General features: G+C 42.7%; 1 protein-coding gene across 2 annotated transcripts; it reads right to left on the reverse strand.

The window, feature by feature from the left end:
• Window positions 1-280: 280 nt before the first annotated feature.
• Window positions 281-20925, reverse strand: ZNF488 (zinc finger protein 488). 2 transcript variants are annotated; one of them, XM_054832144.1, is made up of 4 exons: window positions 20812-20925; window positions 7766-7988; window positions 3459-3687; window positions 281-1528 (listed from the first exon to the last, which is right to left on the reverse strand). In XM_054832144.1, exons 2-4 carry the CDS (start codon window positions 7982-7984, stop codon window positions 372-374), a joined length of 1605 nt encoding a protein of 534 aa, XP_054688119.1. In that variant the 5' UTR covers window positions 7985-7988; window positions 20812-20925; the 3' UTR covers window positions 281-371. The 2 variants fall into 2 exon arrangements, with proteins under 2 accessions (XP_054688119.1, XP_054688118.1); XM_054832143.1 differs by lacking the exon at window positions 20812-20925 and adding an exon at window positions 14855-14972.
• Between the last annotated feature and the right edge of the window lie 1155 nt (window positions 20926-22080).

A 22080-nucleotide genomic window follows, 5' to 3' on the forward strand; every position in this document is an offset into this window, starting at 1 on the left:
TTACTTCTGTATTTACATTGTACTGCACAGACACCAGCAAATCAAATATAAGCAAAGAAAACTCTGTTTGCAAAACAGTAATTTTGTTCCCAACTCTTTGCAAATTAATACTGCATGTGCATTCATTTCACTATTTTATTGCCTTGAAAATAGATTGACAAGGGCTAGGTTGAGTTTTCAAAACTTACAGCCCACTCCAACTGTTGTAAACATTTTATACTTTTTTGCAAAGCATCTATTATAAATTATTGTAAACAGTGATTTCCTGTAAGAAATTAATGTAAACTCAAAACGAAATGGATACAAGTGAATCATGTTCCCCTTCTTTACCCAACCTGCCCAGTCCCTTGGTGAGATCTGTCTGCACAGCTCTAATTATGAGAAGTCATGTGCCGGGATAAATGATGGCGTTCTCGGAAGTACTCATGACAAATGGGACATGTTAGCTTCTCCTCTCGTCTCCTCTTGCACTGGTACTCAGTTGAGGAGTATTCTTTTTTGTGATGTGACCGCATGTGGAAGACTAAATCAGATGTCATGCGAAAGGACAGGTTGCATTTGGCACACCAGTTCTGGGCAGCCACTCCAAAGGACGTGAAGGTCGGGGGAAGAAGAGTCAAGGAAGAGGAGGAAGTGGTGGTTGTGTTTTGTAACTGCCCTCCTGCTTGTTTGGGCCACGGTTCTGAGGTATATGGGAAAACATTGCTCCGAGTGATGCTTGTCTGCAGCATCTGAGCATTACACAAATCACTGACAAAGAACTTGGAATTGAGAAGAGTGCTGCAGCACATGATGTCTGTGGTGGCAATGAAGCCGGACAGCTCCCCCAGGCTCTTTGCTGACTCACTCATGGGATGAGAAGAATTTATTGCAGCTCTTTCTGCTAGACACTTACTGGGTTTGCTGAAAGCACTCTTCTGTTCTCCTCGGGCTCTGGTGGGCCACACGAAGGAGAATGCACTACCAGAGGAGTTCAGCAACATTTCCTTTGATACCTGCTCTTTGCCAAGTGGGACCATGCCATCTTCCTGTTCTGACTCCTTCGGTCTCTCATGCCTCAGCTTCTCCTTCATCCTCCTGACCTCAGTGAAAGCACTCTGCTTCTGCTCTAAAGCATCCTTCCTAGCTGACTGCTTCCCTGAACTAAGCTTGCAGAAAGAACCAGCCAATGCATGCTCTCCCCCAACCTCCTCCTTGCCCCCACAGTTATGTTCCTCACTCAAATTATTGGTTTTCTCCAACAACACTGTTTTCCTGCTCCTGTTGTTCTCAGCCTCTTCAGATTTTGCTCTCTTTTCTCCTGTGAGACCATGGGCATCATCTTTACAAGCTGCCATTTTGACCTCTAGATCCCTTGCCAGGCTGTGGAAATTCGTGGTCTGCTCAGCTAAGTTGCTCTTTTCAGTCTTAGGGTCCTGGAAGTTTCTCCATAGCAGGGCGCTCTTCTCTGGGACACACAGGAAGCGAACATGGGAGAGATAGGAATATTCACATTTAAAGACTCGGTCACATTCTTGGCATCTCAAGTCTGCAGAAACAGACAACAGATTATGAGTTTTGCAAAATTAGAATCATGGGCAGATCCTGACCCTGTCATTGACACAAACAAAAAACCCAGAAACCTTTCTTGTGTCATACAAGATTACACATGGTAAAGCTAATGCCAGTGCAGAACCAGGTCCCTTGCTGCTACTGAAAATATTTGCCTCCATGTGCTACTCGCAGAAATGTTTTCATTTAGACTCTCAAGCCAAGTTTGTATTACGTAAAATGGCCAGTACACAACAGTCTAGATAAAACCATATGGACTTTATGACAATTTGAAGTCTGAACCCAGATTTAGGTCTACATTTCCTAAATAAGTCACTGACTTTAATACAGGCTGAATGTTAAATTCTATGTGCCCAAGTAATAATGTGTTTTAGACCTGGACTCAGAGATTTTGGCATGAGCCTCTATTTTCTGCATAGGGTACTCTGGAAGTTTAATACTTTTCACAAATCAGCTGATAATAATGCCTGAAGCCCTTATTCATGCTCATTTGGCTAACCGCTGTGTGCCTCCAGGCACAGAAGCCCATGGCACAGAAAATAACATTCAAAGTGAAACAATGCCAGTGATGAGCAGGAGGAATGGGGAACATGCATTAGCATGACATTGTTTCCTTCTGACCTTCGGATGTACTGCGTCTCTGGTTCATTGGGATTACTAATTGCCCAGGCACAGACAGTACATAATTCAGTGACCAAGATACGTATGGCACATCTTAACCTTTGTAAACAGTAGCCGTGCTACCTTATTTCAGAGCACACAGTTTTTAAATGCAAGTGGTGCCAGACAGTGCCTGAGGCCTGGGATACATAGGAAAGTACATATGTTGGTTGGGCAGAACTACAAACTAGTTTTTTACAACCTTAACTTGTAGGCTTAACACAGCTTAGATCACTTCCCAAACGACAGAACCTGAACTTTTTGTAAGAAAATAAGGCTGCTGATTTGGGTGGAACATTATTCCTGCTAGTTTAAATTATTGAGCCTGGATACAGTGTTTCTTGTGCAGATAACACTTTAGCCTGGTAAATTCATAGGGCTGACTGTGTGTCTAAACAAAAGCTAGCAGGGTACACCGAAATCAGTTAAAATGATTTAGTGGGTTCCTGCTATAATTGTGTCTATATTAATTTAATATTAATTTACCAGCATGTACATTATCATATAAATTTACCAACTTACACCTTTACTAACCAAGCTATATCTGTGTTTAAATCAACCAAAGGAAATGTAGACAGGGTTTTGTTCCAGTTTAACAAGATCAAAGTTTGGAGGAAGTGACAGCTGGAGTCAATCTTGGCATGGACCTGACAGTTATTTGCTTGGCCTCTCCATAATCTAGATTTTTATTTTTTCCACAATTGCCAACTCAATTTCTTTTAGAGTAATAAATTTCTTGCAATATCTCAGAATGAAAATCATGCCCTTTTCCTTGCTCCCACTGTGTCCCACACTAAATAGGCAGCCTGTGCTGTATGCAGTACTGTTTGGGTGGTTAGGTATTTTTTGCAGCCCTGTTCATTTACAAGATTAAAGCTTAACACTAACCTATGCCTGATTCCTCAATGAGCTAAAAAAGTCATGTTTTGAATTGGTATTTTAGGCTTTTAGGATTCCAAGGTAGTCAGGTGCATAGATGTCCATTACACAGCTCAAAAATTTCAGCATTAATCCCTAGTGCACTGTCCCTTCCTGGAAAGTAGCAATGAAAATGACACTGAGGACTGTAAATTTGTTGTTGCTTTATGCCTTCAGCTCAATCCCCAAAGCAGAAGGTCTTTTCTTTTAGTTAACCAGCTAAGGATTTAGACAGGTTTTATTTCCTGTATTACAAGATCACCACATAGTAAAGTTGCACACTCACTTCAGTCCTCAGTGACCCCTGCAGTCAACAGTTTAGTACTTACCATTCTGGGGACTCTGAGCTTTTATCTCATTGAAACCCAAGAGGCTAGAAAGCTCCTCATCATACCAGACAAGCAGTTCCTCATTTTTGTTGATTTTCCTAGTAGAGCGATAATATAACTGACTGTTTTCTAAGTAAGCTTCCAAGTTCTGCTCCCTGCTATTGGCAGCTGCTTGTACAAGTCTCATCCAAGGCAGTCCTGTGGGACTGTGCACAGATGTAACATCTACCTGTGAGACAGAACACAAAAAAGGGAAGTTTCAGGATTTGGGACACAAAATAGATTTCCATCAAATTCAAGAACAAAGCCAGCTTTCTGTCTCACACAGAGCCAGTATGACAAAGCTGTGAGCCCAATTCATACACCAGTGTCAACAAATCCAAAGGCATCGTAGGGAGAAGGCTTCCCCGGTGTGAGTGCTGAGAGCTCTGGGAATACAGCTGCATGGGAGGCAGAAGGAGACGCCGCTGTTCACATGCAACCTCTCGTGGCAATGCCAGGGAGGCCAGTCTCCAGCCCACTCATGGCAAGTATGATGTCCTCTGTCCGATGCAGGTTGTCCCATGGAACTGTGTCAGGTGGGGATCACAGAGGTACAGAAGGCATGTTCCTCTGTAAGTAGGAGTCTCAATCCCATGGGAAAATGGGATATGAGACAGGAGTGCTGTGGCCAGGGAGTGTGACATGTGCAGACCCCTGAATCAGTACAGTGTGAGCCCAGAAATGAAAACACTCTGGGCAGTGGCATGTGGGGTTTTTCACTGACACAAGAGGATATGGATCAGGAGGTGTGAGAATAGTCTTGTCTTTTTGATTCAACACCCCAAGGAAACAACATATAGAACTGTTCAGCTAGATTACATAAAAAATAGATTTTAATAAATACAGCTATGAAGCACTTATATGATCTCTTTTTTTTCAGAAATAAAATTATATATTCCTATTCCTGCCTTTGATAAATCAATTAAATTCATTTCAAGTATCTAAACAGATAAAAGCTCATCAGATGAATATGTTTCATTAAATTATTTCTGAGAGTAGCAAGGGGTTGATTTACTTTCAGTATGTGTGCATTCAGAAATACCAAATAGATTCAGTTAAAAAATGTTGCTTAGGTTGTAAGGTCAGGCACTCAGAAGTTAAAAAAAAATATTAAGTCTACCACTCAAATTAAATTTCCCTTCTGTGTGTATATTACAGCATAGTCCTCAGTCACATATACTCCTTTCTCCACAGGACTCCTGAACCATTTAGTCACAGGTTGACCATGCTCTGGAAATAATATAACTATAAAACATTTGGCTTTGTCTTCCTTATTCAGTGTGTGGCTCCCTTCTTATTTACTTTACTGCATTTTCTCTGAATAGGGAATGATTTATTTCTTTATAGGTTTTTCCTTGGTGTTTACCACAACAGATCTATGTCCTCTGCAGTATTTGAAAGATGGGGAAGATTTTCATAGCTTGGAGGCTGAAACACAGGGCGATCAAGGGCAACATTTACAGGCATAAAAAGCCTTAACTAATTTCTGAAGCACTAAGTCATTGTTTAGAAAGAAAGAAGTTTGGAAATGAAAAATGTCTAATGACAACTATGATCTAAATTTCACCCCAAGCAATGTATAGCTCTTTGTCTTCCACTAATTGCAGGGCAGACATTCATTGGTGTTTGGTATCAGAAACACTATTTTGGCTATTTCTTTCTCTGGTTTTAACACTCTCTAACTATTACCTACCATGGAAAGTATGACCACATTAATAGCTTGAATAGAAGAATGAAACATTAAGAGACCATTAGGATAAGAGTTAATTAGTACAAGGGAGAGAATAAATTAGCGTGCCCTGTAACTGGTTCTCTCTAAATGCCATGGTAATTAACAATGATTGAGAAATACAAAAGTCTGACAGCGACACAAGCACACCCACCCACACACAGTGGTTGTAACTAATAGCTATGACAGAGGCTGTCATTTATTGGTTTCTGTGTTTCAGAAATACCAAGCATCCACCCGGCGCTCTAAGCAAAGTCAAAGGGAACACAGCTCCTCCAGGAACCAAGCCTCCTGGGAAAGAGCTGAGAGAACTTAAAGAAGGTGGGGAGGCATAAAGGACAGAACATAAGATCTGGGTGCTGCCAACTAGAAGCATGCGCCAGCTTTAGTTTTTCCATGTGTTTAGAGACACTACAAACCCCGCAAGTCCAACCTCTTCTGGAGACGGCAATCCCTCAGATGAATCCTTTGCACCCATATATGAGGTAAAGTTCTTTTCTTCCCAGCCCAACAGGTTCAATCACAGTGGAGGCAACCTGGCCTCCCTGATAGAGGCTGGAGGAGAAGGAAGAGAATAAGACTCTTCCGAGGAACCCACAAGGGACAGAGGAACTCAGTGGGACAGACAGCTTTGTAAGGAGCTGGTTTGCTTTGCAAGGGTAAATGATTGGCTGGAAAGAACCACCTGTGCCAATGGTTGCCAAGGCATTTTCTTTGCCCAAGCATACAAATTGGCCCAAGGAGCTCAAATTACGTTCTCCAAGAGGATGAGAGAAAAAACACAGAGCTCCCTTTTGGACTAAACATAAAAGCCCAAGATGAGGAAACCTTTGTTAGAAATAATATTCCCCAAAGTCTTGCAGGAGTGCTGCTGAACTATTACGAACATGAACCTCAGCTACGAAGAACCCACCTTGCCAGATTACTCCTGTGTGTATTCTGTTAGTACCATAGCCAGCATATCAAAACCTATTTCTTGTTTTGCATCTCAGTGCCATGATAACAACATAGTATGATGATTGAATTGTTGATTAATTGTCTACAGACAGAGTTAGGAGCTTAATAATAGTTCCTGTTTTCTGGAAGGTTTAGTTTTAATTATGAGTAGCTAACAGGATATAAGACCACTGATTGCATCTGAAACAGCTACTTGCACAGAATTTGATATATTTACTGCCAAAAGACAGAGGTCTGAGCCAACTCAAGCATCCAATTTCATGGCTGTATAACAATTACTTAGCTCAAATGTAGCAAAACACTAAAGCCATCCCCCTGGTGGGCTCCTCCAACGTAGAAACCCTCTGAGGCTCTTTCCTGAGTCTACAGTCATTCCAAAACTCCCAGGAGAAATACAGAGATATTCCATAAATCAAGCCTCATTTTGGGAGAGATCTTTCTCCAAAGAGGTTGTAGTTCTCCTGGAATACTGATAACACTGTCCAAGCAAGCAATCTGGTGCCAGAGCCTCAAACAAATAGCCAGAAAAACCCTGAAGCCTCTTCTCTTTCCAACAGCTGCATCTTCCATATTACACAGACTCCCTGGGATTTCTCTCCTCCAGAGCACAGAAATCTTAGGAGAACCTGTGTCTCCCCCAGATGCATCCATGCCTGTGGGAAATTTGCTTGCCTCACATTGTAAAAGACTACCTCCCTGTCTTCATCTACACCAATGGTGACTGAAATGCACCTCGAGACGCAGAAAGCCAAGGTAAGAGGTCAGCATGAGAAATATGCATTGTCCAAATGAAAATGTTATGATAAACAATGGCTAGGGAACAAAAAATTTTGGATCAACAGCTGGACAGTTAACACTCCATCACAGTTCTGGGGTTTCTGACTTTCCCAACATGACAGTGCCTTTTGCTTCGCAGACATATCTCTCTGGCTTCTCTGCTGTGATTGAAAAGTGCAACTTTTCAAAAGTGACACAGACAGACATATCTAAGGTAACTTTAGGAGGTCCATGTACTAATAGCAATAAGTTGTGGCTGCCTGAAGATTGCGTGGACTAGTTACCTCACTGATATCTTCTACAGTTCATACAGCCTGTGCTGAGATCACTGCCATTCTGATTTTACTTGTAGAGATAACTGAGCAAACTGGGTTAACGCTTGCTCAGATCCGTCAATAAATGCTGTGAATGTACCGCCTGCATGAATCAGTGCAATGCCAATCTTCCCTCTCTGCTCTGACAGGGCTGTCACACCTCCTCATCAGCCTCCTGCTTCACCTGAGGATGAAATTTCTAAATTATTTGTGCCTCTTTCCTCCACTTCCCAGTCAGTACTGAAGCAGGTCATCAATCATCAGCATAGAAGTGGGACATTGTATTCTTCCTGCAAAGGAAACAGTTTTCATTGAGGTCCCTCCAGCCTACAGCTCATAAATCAGGAATGCACTGGCTTCTTCCCCCCTTTGAAGGAGCTGTTAGTTGTGCTGAACAAAACAAAAATATACCCCTTGGCAAGGTTATCTTCTCAGGAATGGTGTAACACTTTTTGATATGACTAACATTAAGTGCTGCTTTCTCCTACCTTAAATACATAGTGGATGTTCCGTCTATCAGAACACTTGAGAGCAATAAAAGCTACAGTGTCCAGCAGGGTGTTCTGGAGCATGCATGGTCCAAAAACAACTTCTTCAGGAATGTCTTGTGTGGTATGAACAGTAGCCAATATGTCCGGAAAATGGTGATGTAGAAGTTTGTTGTCACTTGTCCAAAGGAATTTAGGCAAAGATGTAAGTTCCATCATAAACCTGTAAAACAAACAAGAAATCATATTTGGAATAGAGGTGCAAATGGAAGGGGGCATCACTACTTACAATATAAAGACTTCCAGGAGCTGTAGGTGAATTGTAAGAGTATGCCAGGACATTGTTGGTTACGGTGTTTAGAGCTTTATTAACATCCATTTCAGAAAGAGAAAAATCACTTTGGAGTAAACCAAAATCTTATGTTTATAAACAAGTGAGTTGTTACTCTTGTAACTAGAATAGGCAGACACTCCAAGAGTTCAACTCCTGCTACACTGCTACGCTCTACAGCCAAGAATAAGAAGCTTTGGGAATATTACGCTATATTTTCAGTGAGTGGAACTCAGCATATTCTTGTTCAGCATATTCTCAGATAACCTTCTTATTTATTATTAGTAGTTTGCAGAAGTGTGAAGAAAGGTAGATAAGGAGAACAACAACAACAAAAAGCAAGCACTTTTTGAAACTCATTTTGAAAAAGCTGTGCTTTTTGATTTGGAAGTGCAAAATCAATCTATTTTTTTTACAAAACCTGGAATAACCTGAGTTCCAAGTCTATCCAACCTGAATGCACAAAATCTGTGGAGACTGACAAAAAAGATTATTTTCATCCTATCTCAAAATATATGTGAGGTCTTACTTATCTGCTGTTGTTGGGAAGATCAAATCAGATTATGACTCTTTGTATGGTGATACTTTTGGCATAATGTTAGTAGAGATTGCTGTCTCTAGAGGATGAATTTTCCTGTCCTGAATGTAGAATATTAAATTTTTCAGAGCAGAGGTGATTTCTGCAATATGAGCCACAATCTGAGAACTCCATATGTAGGAGGCAGGTTTGAGTTTTTTGTCATTCTAACCTTCTCTAGGTTTTTAATAAAGATATTGCCATCTCCAGCTCCCAGCTGGAGGTCATGGAAAAACCCTCATTTATGCCATCAAGAGCTGGATCAGGTCCATTAGGCAGGGAAAATTAAAGAGAACAGCAACAAGCCCTGAAGAGGCCTTAGCCTAATAAATACTGAGATGGAAGGGCTGAAGATCCAGTTTAATCTTTCTCACTCTCTGCAACAGAATTGATTTGTTACTCACTGACTCATGACTTCTTAAACTGAAGTGATATAAAGTGCTCAGGAGAGTTGCACTGATTTAACTGAATCAGTTTCTAAATCAGTACAGTTAATTCAGTGTACTTTCTTCCTGGTAGGCAAGGTCTAAGGCCCTATTCTGAAAATATTAAAACACATGGTTACATATGCAGTAAATGTCTGAAGGATGAAGGTCTAAACCAGACAATCAAGGCAAAGAGTGGGAGGTAAAAGGGTATAAAAAAGGTCAGACGGTTTGCCAGAGATCAGTCGCTAAGAGGAGGATAGAGTGGGTCTCTTCTTTCTGTTAATGATGAGTTTCATTGCCTGGTTTCCCAATAATCTCCTAAAGCTACTATTGGTGTGAGAACAAAATGATGGGAACTATGTGTACATTTGTACAATATATAGGATCTATCTAAATATGTACAACTTATTCATATGTATGTGTGTGTTTCCATTTAAACTATACTGATTTTTCATAAATGGAAACAGTCAAGGCCTATTTATTTTAAATAATACCAAAAATAAAAGTTCCAAACCATCAGAAAATAAATTTGAGATCTAAAGTGCTTAAAAGTTTCTCCAAATAAGAAAAGGTTTAGCAATAAATTAGAACTAAGCCAGTTCCTTTTCTAAAGGATTCCCATCCAGGAAATTCCTAACTCTTCTGACATTATTTTACTTATCCATTTGTGACTCTAGAAAGGTAACTCCTCTTACTAAGATTCCCCTTTCTGGGAAATCCATCTGAATTTCTCCATGTAAACTAGAACAGTGCTGTGCCTTGATGCACTGGTGTCACTCTGGAGAAAACAGGAATCCAGGGCCCTCAAAGCTGAGTTTTCAATGCTGAAGGATGCTGGATTTGAGTACACACACTTCTAGGAAGAGAGTGGGTGCTACCTGTGTGCAGTCAGTCTCTTCCTCCAGAAATCTCAGCCCAAGCACAGATACAAAGGTCTGAAGAAGCTACACTCCCTTCCAACTAGCTACTGCTGCCTGCTATTTCTCCCTGTTTCAGCAGCTTTCAAACAGCTACCATAAACCCAACCCTAACAAGAAACATTTCTCTAAAGACTGAAAATGTGTGGCTACCAAGAAAAAGTAGAAGAATTATGTGTAACAGCACCACCTAGTGATTTCTGCCATAATATGCATCGCAAAGAAAGATTCACAAAGCGGTAGGACGTGCTTTTGCACTGTTGCCCCACTCCGGTTTTGTTACCTGCAAGACAGATCTGCAACCATCAGCTCTTAGAGCACACCCGCAGCTCACACCTCTAACCCGGACAGCTCTTCTGACCTCCTTGGTCAAAGTGTTAACGGGTCCCAGCAATGTGTGTGCTGCTTGCTGTGCTGCCTATTCCCCTGCCCCAAATCCTGAATACAGAAGGACTTCCACACACCCAAAGGGAAGGGCAGGAAATAATTAATCCACTGGACACAGGAGTGTCTGCCCATAGGCACTGTCCCACAGGCCTGCCTGCAGGCTAATCCTCCCTTCTGGGGAGAGGAAGGGAAGCCATCACTCCTCATTAGAAGCACTGCCCTATGGCAAAGGTATCTGGTCATTGGGTAAATAAATCAGTATTTATTCTCCAGCAAATAAATCAATATGTGCATATCTTCAGTTCCATTTAATTCACCTGGATTGATGGGATATAGAAAATGCAGGTTAATGAGGAATATCAGCTATTTTCCAACAGATCTTTCCTCTATCCATACTCAAGCATCCCTCAAATTAAATGTGCCATTACAGTCTGCTTGTTTCTAAGTGGCTTTTGAATTAGTCAAATATCTGTGATAGGCAAAAAAATCCCCCAAACCTACAGGCATAAATGCCAAGGTCTCAAAGTGCTGCCTTGGTAGCTGTGGTCACCTTCACCTCTTGCATGGAAGGGTCCACTTCGTGAAAAGTTATTGAAAGGATGTACTGTGTGCACACAGCAAACGGGCTTGTTACGGTCAGCCTTGTGCCAGCAGCTTTCTGCATGGGCAGATCAATCTCTTCAAATAATTTGTCGAATGCACCATCTAGTGTAACATCTCAGTATAACACAGTGTCCCATGACAAAGTGAAAGCAGAACATCCCCCAAGTCCCTGGTGTTGTTAGCCTATTGCATCACGACAGCTTCTGAGCACCCTGTCAGGTATGAATCACTTCTCTCATGAGTGGGTCATTCTCTCTGCCACCCTCTGCTCAAACAGGAGGTTAGGTACCTCCAAAGATGCTGGGTTTTATAGGATTTGGTCAGGGTTATGTCAGGGAGGGAGTATAGTTTAAATTTACAGTGTTCTCTTTTTTTAAACAGAGAAGGAAGACTGAAGATTTGCTGCTAGTACTCAGAGTGGAGAGTGGTGATACTCTGCAACATCTTGAGAAGAAAAAGGATGAATTCGTTTTCTACAGTCTCCAAACAGCACTAGAAACCTCTTCCCTCTGCATGAACGAGCTTTCTGCTTGTGTTAGAGAGGCAAGTTCATCAGCTGAGGGGTAACAGCAAGCAAGCATGACTGTACTGCTTTCAAAAATGAGCTGCTACCTCTGCAAAGGGAAATGCCGCATCCTGTGAGCTTTCTGACCTGGGCCAGCACTAGGTCCAAGGTGTCCAAAGCAAAGTGCACTCATCCACAGGACAGTACTAGAACAAGTCCTGCCTCCTGCACGGTGAGGGGTGGTAGGGGGTTGTATGGTAGCCACAGCCCTTATCTTGGAGAACTGAAATACTGACATCCTCAAAAGTAAAGACTGAGTCTTGAAACATGACTCTTGAAACATGAGGGAGAAATTGAACTGATTTACTTTGTGAACACTCTAGTGGAGCAAAGGAAACACAACAGAGGGGGTGAAGGGAGATAAAAGGATCACAAACAACAGGAGTCAGAGGTGAAGGGAGCTAAGTGTCTATACAAGGTTTACAGGCATCACTGAAATATTATGCCACTCAGCAGCTGCAGCATAAAAGAGGGTACCCACGTGCACACACACAGACAACCTAGGCAATGTATTTCTACATTGCAAACTTTTTAAAATCACTTTTTAATGGTTGTTGCTGTTAAAGAAACTTATCAGGCTGCAAGACACTGTTTAAGAAAGTTTACTAACAGATTTTACCTTTGTCTCATGAGTTTGAAGATGATAGTGTCTGGAAAATGCACACAGAGGTGCCTTTTCAGCAAAGCTCAGGGAAGCGTAGCAGTATCCCAAGCCTAAATCTGCCCTGTGCTCTTCCCCTAGTAAGTCTGGTAAAATACTCATTGACACTTAACAGGAGTAAATCTCAACAGGGTATGGGCGTGGGATTGCACAGGACCATAATCAGCTCTGCTCTTTTGAGTCCTGCCACCACTCATTGCAAACCCAGAGATAACCGAGGAACGGCTGTGTGCAAGGTCAGGTCCAACTGCTGCCAGAAGGGCATCTGCTGGATTCTTGGGAGGGGTCAGCAGATGTGTGGCTACACTACAGCAGCATGCAGTGCAGAAGGGTTGCTGCGTAACAGTCAATGCAACCTCATAGCTTGATAGCGCCAGCACATAGCTTAGCATTGCTGAAATATAGCAGCACCACCTGCAGTGCTTGTAACAGATGACAGAAATGAGCTGGAAGGAAGTAAGATCATGTGTAAAAGTGGGCCAGAATATAAATCTGAAATACCTCTCAATTTGGATGGAAGTTTGATTTGGATCTAGACTAACCTCTAGATGTTTTTCATTTGATTATAATCTAAAGCCAAAACTTCAGCCACAACCAAGATGCTTGTTTTTGCAAAAATTTCCTTAGTTTTGAGGAACCTCGGACTTGAACCTGAAAGAGAATTCTACACCAACCCATGAACTCAGTACTTGAGCTCTTGTTTAATTCTAAATCCAATCTCAATGCAAATCTCACATCTTTGCCAACAGTCTTCATAGTCTAAGGAAAGTCATACTTATTAAGAATCTACAAATGGAGTCATAATAAAAAATGGAGAAGGCATACCAGAATGCCCAGCATTTTTCTTCAACAGACTGAAGTAGGTGAATTGCTTACATTCTTCACAGTGAGTGAAGGACAGAGAAAATGATCATAACAGAGAATTCTCCAAGATTTCACCTAGCTGATTACTCTTGTCTTATGTTATTGATTTCCACACTTTGGCTACCTCCTTTAAAGAGCAATAATTCTGCTGTACTCTCGTTTCTTACAGATTCGCTAGCTGTTGTACATCTAATTCACTCATTTCTACTATATAGCAAAGTTTACAGAACTCTGTCCTAAGCCTCTTTGTGAAGGTCATATCTTTGGCTCTGTATCATGCAGGCAATTATATGCTTGCCTCAAACTGTCAATGCTGGGAGTGTCATTGCCTCCTAGAGACATGATCCCCCTCATGCAACATAATCCTGCTGTTCTTGCTCATGTTCTGCATAAGCAGTTCCTATCCCTCTGGGCTCACCCACACACATGTCTCTGAAAGGGTGAAGTAAAATGAATATTTATAGTGCTTTAGTAGCACATTAGAGTCAGATCACCTGTTAGACGATGGGTACTCTCCATATTCTATCTGTCACAGATGCGAATTCTTCATATGGATGAGTTTAGGGACTTGCTGTTTAATGGACTCTTCATCCCCCAGAGAGTATCTGATACACATATACCATGTCCCTGAGTGATGGATTTTGCATCTTGATTTCTGAGAAGTGTGACAGATCTGTCAAACAACAAGTACCTATGGGCAGGCAACTCCCTATGGATTATGCGATTGTGGATGTTCCATCAAAAAGCACATGAAATAGATGGTGCTCACAGCAACTGCTCCCAGCCTGCTTGCTTCCAAAAGCAGCACACAAATTGCTAGTCGTCTTTTGGTTTCCTGAACACTCTCCCAAGCTGGTTCCCTGCAGATAACCTTCTCCTCCTCTCTCCCCATTTTCTAGCACTTTTTTATCATCCCATTGACTAACTAGGGTTACGACTTCTGCCTTCCTGAAAATTTTTTACAGAGCTCCCTCACCTCGTCAGAAAAATACGTTCCTAGAGAGGGGAAGTGAGACAAGGGCATATGAACAGTTCTGAGCTAATTTTCAGATCCCTGATTTTCTACTATATGGCCTTCAGATGTCACTGCCAGCTTTTCTAAGAAATGTCTGGAAATGCCCAAATGTAGAAAGACCAATTTGAGCAAGGACTCCTCTGTCTCCTATTTTCACAGGACTTGGCCTGATTGTCCTTGCCATGGTGATGATGTTGAACTGTGGTATCACTTGGAGTTGCTTGGTGGTCATAAAAGCATTAGTAGCCTTGCTGAGTGTTATGATTGACTTCACAAATGTGAGGGAAACAAATTAATCACCTTTGCAAGAGAGGAAACTTTTCAGGCAGAACTTAATTACCTAGTTCAGCTCTTCACACTCATAAATGGAAGGGGATAATAAAAATTGTTTCTCTTAAATTAATTTGATTTGAAATAATTTCAATAGCTGCTTCTACTTCACTTTTACATTCCATTTTAACTGTGGATTAATTTGCATATAATGATACCACTTTCAAAGCAATTACCCTAGCTGGAACAAAAAAAAACAGCACAGAAGTTACTTATAAAAACTAATGAAAGTATTTGATCCTAGAAAGCATCATCCCACAGTCTCCCCAGCCATTTTTTCGTCTACTTCAGACTTTCCCTAGAGCAGGGACTAACATAAGCAGGATAGCTCTGCATTTGCCATGTCAATAAAACTGAAAGGAAAAAAAAAATTAATACTGGAACCATCATTTCCTTCACCTTTTAACTTACTCCGTTCTACTCAAAAGCGTAACGATGTTTTCCCTGAAGTGCATAACCTGTGACTTCGTGCCAATGCACTCCTGTGGCCGCTGCCAAAACTGCCTTTGATTTCAATAGGAGGTCCGTCGGTCTGAGGAATCCATGATCAGACATGCAGTGTCATGCACAATAAACTACAGATATTAAAGGAATTGAGCTGATGCAAACAGAGTGTTTCTGTCTGCAGCATTTATTATTCTCTGTTGTTATAAGGAACTGAGGATTCTTAACACATGGAGGGAATTCCAAGGGAATCAGAGATAGAAAAGTAAGAAAATCCACTTCTTGGGTTTTATACATTTGCTTTCCTTCTGTGCAAGGTTTTCTTCTCTCTTTATTCAAGTTGTGAACTGCAAAGGAAAAGAATCAAAACTAAAACTGAGGGAAACTGGCAGGAAATCAAAGAAACGAATGGAGAATTCTTGTTTTAAAAGATAAAATAAGTAATTCCAGAACCCACAAAATAAATCCTGAAAGAAGCTGCAACCTCTTTCCTAAAACTATTAAATAATAAGCTGAGAAGGTCTTTTTAAAGCATGAAAAGCATAAACAAGTTGTTTCTTTTAGCTCACTGCCACTGCAAGACAGAGTTTCTGTGCTTCAGCTTGGGCGCAGGTCTGGGAGCTGTTTCCTTTGGGGCATGAAATGGTTCCTTCATACCTTTACTACTAAAAATCCTGCATAAGTGAAGAAAATTGCACAAGTGTACATGGAGAGGACAGGCAGATATAACTACGTGCTGCCATTCCCAGCCTGTTTGGGATGAACAAAGCCAGCTGTGGGTTTGCTATGCCTCATACAGCCATTATATCCCAAGCGGAGTATACAAAAGTCTTGGATTACCTTAGAGAGGAAAGAATTGCTGTTGATTTTAAGAAAGAAAACTGGTCATGTGTCACTTATTTCTAAGTGTCAAATTTAGCAACCTGTTCATCTTTGACAAACAGCTTATAAACAATATTCCTTGAATTTCTGATCTCTGAGTTTGCTCTTCCATCCTCCCATTTTCACCGGTGGCAAATTTGGATCCCAGCAATGATTCTGCAAGGGGGCAGCTGATCTAAAGAGGGCCCTTTCCAGCCAGTGAACCACTTCCCATCTATGTAATAAGAACAGCCCAATTAGCACTGATAAAGTAACTGTGATAATGATAATAAAACCTGTGGAGACTAGAATTTTTTTGCTGTCCAGGGCTACCACTGGGGCATACTGTAAGTACCTCTCTTCTCAGTTCCTCATAGCCCTTGAGGTACTGCTGCTCTGAACATATTCCCTGTACTCCTGGGATGCTCAGTCCCTGCATTTTGCCTGAGCTACACCTCTGGGAAGAAACAGAAGGAAATACAACTACATACCAAGGAGGAATTTACTGACTGCAGAGATGAACTGAGTCTAAAAAGAGTGGAATAAAATTGGGACTGAAGTAGCCTGATACATGAAAATGGTTTTCCCTTGGCATTCCAGGCATCCCCAGATTTCTTTCATCATATCTTCCTGTACAGCAGCTGCACAACTCTGACCTGACAACCCCCTAAAAATAGTTGGTAAAAAGAGGGAAATTCACTGCCTAGCGTTCCCTGAAAGGAACATGAGGCAGCTCAGAGTGAAGACATTGGTGTCTACTTTGAGCTTCCAGAAACTGGCCCTGTCTGGAGTGTGAGTTCAATCTGGAGGTTTTATTGTGAAGCAGAGACTTACGCTGTGCTAATAATTTTCTTGTTATATCATCATGATATCTTCAAGGAGCAGTTCTCCAAGTCTTACTATTTCAAGGCTCTGCGGTCTTCAGATTGTTTGCCTTCACCTGAAATCCATAGTACATGCAATGTAAGCTGACAAGCTGTTGATGAACCATCATTATATCTTGGCTGGATACCCAGCCTAGTGAATCATGAAGCTGCCAAATCTTTTTATTATGAACAATCTCTCAAACTTCAGTGGGAATAATGAAGAAGACAGAGCTAAAATCTCTGCTTGGAAATGAGTAAATACCTCAAGCTCCATGTTTGCCTAAAACAAGTCGTGAAATACAGGAACCTTTTGGAAGTGCAGATTAAAAGAAAAGCTTCCAAGTTTCTTATTTTCTCTGAGGACAGGGAAAGCTGAAGTGGGCTCTCTCCTGACACATGGTAGCTGCCCCAAGGACATGCAGAGCTGCCTCTCCAAAGTAGCTGTGGATTGAATCACTTCTCCAAGACCGCCACAAAGATGCAATTTCCACTCTTTACCTGAAGCCCAGGAACAAAATGACTGAGATTGAGTGTCAGATCTAGCCTGATGAGAAAATAACTGAGATTTGAACAATTCCCAGTAGAGTCATGTACCCTAGCCCCACTGACTTTCAAATGGCAGCTCAGCACCAAACTTGTCTACATTCTTAGGAAATTTTCAATTTGAACCCCTATTTCTACTGCCACCATCTTCCACGGCAGGAAATGGGGTAGGCAGGAGAGGAATGGACTATCCCACATAGCAGGAAAGTCTGGTTAATATTGATTTTCTGGGATGTGTGATACAACAATATCTGCAATAGCTCCACATGAAGCCATCTTTGATTCAGCAGACCTTGTAGTAAACTGGAGGCTTTCAACCTGGTGGAACATGAGCGACAGTCACTGAGGTTTCTGTTCCACACCTCCCCCTGCTTGAATACAAGAAATGAAGTGCAGACACTGGGAGGGCTCTTGATGTTTCAAGCTTGACAATGAACAATAGTAATACCATGCTGCCCTAATTAGAAAGCATGAAGTATCTTTATTTTCTGCTATCCCAGTGCTTCAGACAGACTGGGTCTAGGAGTTTGGCTCCGTGATGCACAGAATGTCAATAGTCCTTTCCAGCTGGCTTGGCCCCAGAGGCAGAATTAGTACTTCTGTCTGGCACTGCATCTGATCTAATGGACCCTGGTGGATGGTACAGGCTTGTACAAGTCATTCATAAGTCAGACAATCCACCTGTGCATAAAGAGGAGCTGACTGCAGCTCTGTAGTCTGCTGGCTTTCAAAGATTTTATTTTTGTGTGTAGGGCACTGTGCTGAAGGGCTGACTCTTCACTGGACTACAGCTGTTCTGTCTAATGGAAGCATTACCTTTCTCTACCACTTTGCTCTTGTGGTTTCAAGGCCTAAGACCTGAAAAACAGGGTTCCTGTAGGATAAAGGGAGCTTGTTCTAACTTTTCAGCCAGGATTGAGGATTATCAGACTGCAAATGTTATGAATTAACATAATTTCAGCTGCATAGTACATGCACTACGCTGTATGGATATATTTCAGTTCAGAGCACACAGTATTTCATATTCCAGACCTGAATTGTGCTAGTGGTCATCTCAGAGACTTGATATGGTTTCTGCTCCCACTGCTCCGGCATTGTTCACCATTCAGCAGTAGAGATAATGTCCCAAGATGTCACAGGACTTTTGAATTTTACAGAGGACAGCCAGGAAGCCAGACAAAGCTGCTGTAAAAATGCCTCTACTTTTCTCACACACAGGAAAGCATACAACAAACATGCATTTTAAAGCAACAAAGTTATTCTGTGGGAGAGGGAACAGAGTAGGCAACTATTCGTCTGTCGACACAGTGTAAGAAAGTTACTTGTCACACAGATGCGTGTATCCACTTTCAGCAAAATCCTTGTTTGATTCACGTAAGTAGGAGCCCTGACCATGACAATTTGTGCTAACACATTTGTTCTCACACAGATTTGTGCATTTGTTCCTCACCCAGGCATCCATGCAGACAAAACCACCATTCCCTATGTGTAGCCACAGAAAACAGAGAAACAACCAATCAACCAACCAACCTACACAATCCAAACACAACCAGACTGAACCAAAATTTGTAACTGGTGAAAACAGTCACAAATAATTTTTCCTCTCTCTTCATACAGTTCACATTCATGTCTCCTTTTCACAAATTAAAAGAAATTACACTATCTGGTTGATGCTCAAGATACATAAGGTACATTCTTGTTTAACAGTCCTGCTATTTATTTTTGGTAGCTCTTGATTTAAAACAATGTTATATCCATTCAAATGTTTCTTTCTGACAGGAACCTAATATATTAGTGTGTAAGCATATACATACATATATATACACATATATATACACACATACATGCAATCACAACTATATAGCTATACGTACAGATATGTAGTCTTTTCAATTTTGCAGGTTCATCATCTGATTTGAAGAGAAATATTTTAAAACTAAGAGCAGGCACTTCCACATGGTTAATACTGGAGATGTCTAAGTAACTAACTCACATTAATCTTATTTACATTAATGCTAAACTTACTACATAATGTCAACTCCAATAACAGCAAGTAACTGAGCTGAAGAACACTATGTAATGTGAAATTGTGGGAAACAACATTAACAACTTATTTTACACTATCATGAAGCAAAGAAACCTTTTAATGGAAAGTGAATTTAGTAAATTAAAATAGGTCTGAACTAAAATAATTTGTTTCCCAGCAAAATATTTTGGTTTTGACTTGGTGTTTATTAATAGCATTTGCAAGTAACATACGACTGTGCCGTAGAAAGATTATAGTAACTGATTCACAGCATTACAGACAGGGAAATATCCATATATAGCATACTAGGATTTAGCCAAGTAATTTCTTCTGCAAAATCTTCCGTACAATCTATAATTATTTACACAGAATTTATTTTTGTACTTTCTCATCTGGCTATATTATGTTGAGATAATAGAAGCTAAAGTAATATTTTGACTTTACATTAATATTTCTATGCCTATAAAGCTCTTTTCTTTCTATAAGATGATATCTCCATAGAGTTCTATAGGGCAGCTCTACTTTGCTTTGAAATACTGGAAAATGCTTAAATAACTGCTTTTTATTTAAGAACAACTATATTAAAAATATAAAACTATTTAAAAATCATGTCTTCCATCAAGTTGTTATTGACATTTCTTCCAACTAGTACCTGTCTGATCACAGAATAGAGACATTAAAATGCTTCAAACATTTCTAGTGGACTGAAATCCTGCAGAAACCTTTTCATGGAAGGATTTGCAAATGTAATGAGCAATGTGACATTTTAAAGTAACAATAGAAGCTTCTAACTTACTTAACCAGTAGGAAATTTCTGCTAAGGAACAGGGATATCCTTATATTAGACACAAATAGAGAATAACAATGTGAGGTATTCCAAAGAAAGTTCATCAATTTCTTAAAAGCAAATAGACCCTAAGTACCTAAAACCACCGCGATGCTCTGATCACCTGTCGAAGCTGGATGAGGAGAGCTGTAACCAATAAAATGGGCAACGGATGCTCGAGAGGTCTCGGCGAGAGACGAGGAGCCAGGAGGGAGGAAAAGGGCTACTACCTTCGGCGTTGCCGAGGGGGGGCCGCCTTCCCCCCCGCCCTGAGCCGCCTCCGTATCACCCCCCGGCAGCCCAGGGACGGTACCCGCCGCCCGGGGAACTCTCCTCGGGACCCCTCGTTGCCGCATTGAAGCGGGCGGTGACAAGGTCGGGGCTAAGCACTAGTCACCAAGGGGCACCCCCGTGCCCTCGCCTGCTCACCGGGAAACCCGCCCTCCGGGGGCAGCCCGGTCCCGGGCGCGGCAGGTCTCGGCGCTGCGGCAGCGCCCGGGCTGGTCGGGGACCCCCTGCGGCCGCCTCTCCGCCCCGCCGTCCCCTCGGTGCGCACCGGCCGCCGGCACGGCCCGAGACGCCGCGGCCCCTCGCCGCCGCCCTTACCCGCTCCGGGAGGGCAGCGCAGCGCTCCGCGGCCGCGCAGCCTGGGCGGGAGGGACGGCGCGGCGCTGCCCGCTTCGCCGCGCGCTGCCCGCGCTCTGCCGGCGGCAGGGCGGCCATCCCGGACCATCCCGCCGGGCCGCCCCGCCGGGCCCGCCCCCCGGGCCACCCCGGTCCCCTCCGCCCCGGCCCCGCTCACCTGGGGGCCCCGCGGCGGCCTCTCCGCGCACAGGGGCTCTGCGGCACCGGGGTCCCCACCGTGCCCCCTTTTCCCGGCGCGCAAGGCGCAGCCCTCTCCCAGGATCCCGCTACGGTCGCGTCCCCGCGGAGCCCTCACCCCACCGCCGGGGCCGCCCGGCCCCCCAAGAGCCGCGCCGGCAGCCCCCCCGCCGCCGCACCGCCCCAGCACCGCGGCATCCTCCTCCCCCGCCACGGCTCCCCGCCCAGAGCGGACCCCGGGAAACGCCTACCGCAGCGCCTGCCCCCCCGGCCCCCCCGCCGGCACCGAGTCCGTCCCCCTCCCCCGGGACCCGCTGCCTTCCCCGCCCGCGGGAGTCGCGGACCCCTCCCCGAGGCAGAAGCCATCCCGGGAGCGGCTGCGACCCTCAGCGAGGAGGGCTTAGAAGGTGGACGGGATTCCCCCTTGTAACGGTATTTTAAAAATAGGAGTTTATTTTAAAGTTGGAGGGGAGAACAAAACCCACAACACAGCAAAAACACCTCTTCAGAGCAAACAACCTTTACAGCATCTGACAACACTTTTGAATGTAAGGCTATTTTGGGAGCTGCAAGTATTGACAAGGATGGCTTACAATGAAAATTACCGCTTCATAGAAAGCACTCACAGGATACAAAATTAGGAATTTGTTTGAGGTATGAAACGATTTGTGGCACAGCTGGTATGTAAAATAAAACCATCAAACGTCTTGTCATAATCAAATATTCCCTAAATCTGGACTAGCAACATTGCTTTTGAAAGATGTCGTTCCATATAAATGCCTTTAACGCCTGGTAGAAAATTCTTATGAACATGTTGACAAATGAAATAACCCGGGTTATTTGATTAGTGTCCATGTAATCTGAATATTGGCTTGTATTGGGAAAAGAAACGTCAACCCTTTAATGCTTTTGAAAGGATGGATTTTCGCTGCAATTAAAGAGTAATCTTATACCAATAAAGAGTGAATCACGCTCTACGTGTTCTGTGCTACAGGGATTAAAGAGGATGAAGTCGAGAGTTTGAGTTTTCCTTTAAAATTCAGCTCAGGCGGAACGAGCAACGTTAAAGAGCGGGACGGGGGCTGGTAGCCGACCCGCCGCTGCGGGAAGATCTGCACCCAGCCACCCTCTCTGGGAAGGGTTTGTGTGCCGCTGGCATCTCCTAATACTTCTCTGGAAACACTTTCTGATTTGGGGTGCAGATGTCAGGAAACCGAGATGAACAATTTCCACTGCACTTCGTATCGCA

This window comes from Grus americana, chromosome 7 (assembly GCF_028858705.1).
Source record: "Grus americana isolate bGruAme1 chromosome 7, bGruAme1.mat, whole genome shotgun sequence".
Taxonomy (NCBI): domain Eukaryota; kingdom Metazoa; phylum Chordata; class Aves; order Gruiformes; family Gruidae; genus Grus; species Grus americana.

What these genes read in the sequence shown, in the direction of transcription:
- ZNF488 (XM_054832143.1), bottom strand. Translation starts at nt 14,898, where the DNA reads ATGCACTTCAGGGAAAACATCGTTACGCTTTTGAGTAGAACGGA. An exon ending in ACATCCACTATGTATTTAAG is followed by an intron (nt 3,688 to 7,765) that starts GTAGGAGAAAGC and finishes TCTGTCTCACAG; the next exon opens with GTAGATGTTACATCTGTGCA. An exon ending in AGCTCAGAGTCCCCAGAATG is followed by an intron (nt 1,529 to 3,458) that starts GTAAGTACTAAA and finishes CTGTTTCTGCAG; the next exon opens with ACTTGAGATGCCAAGAATGT.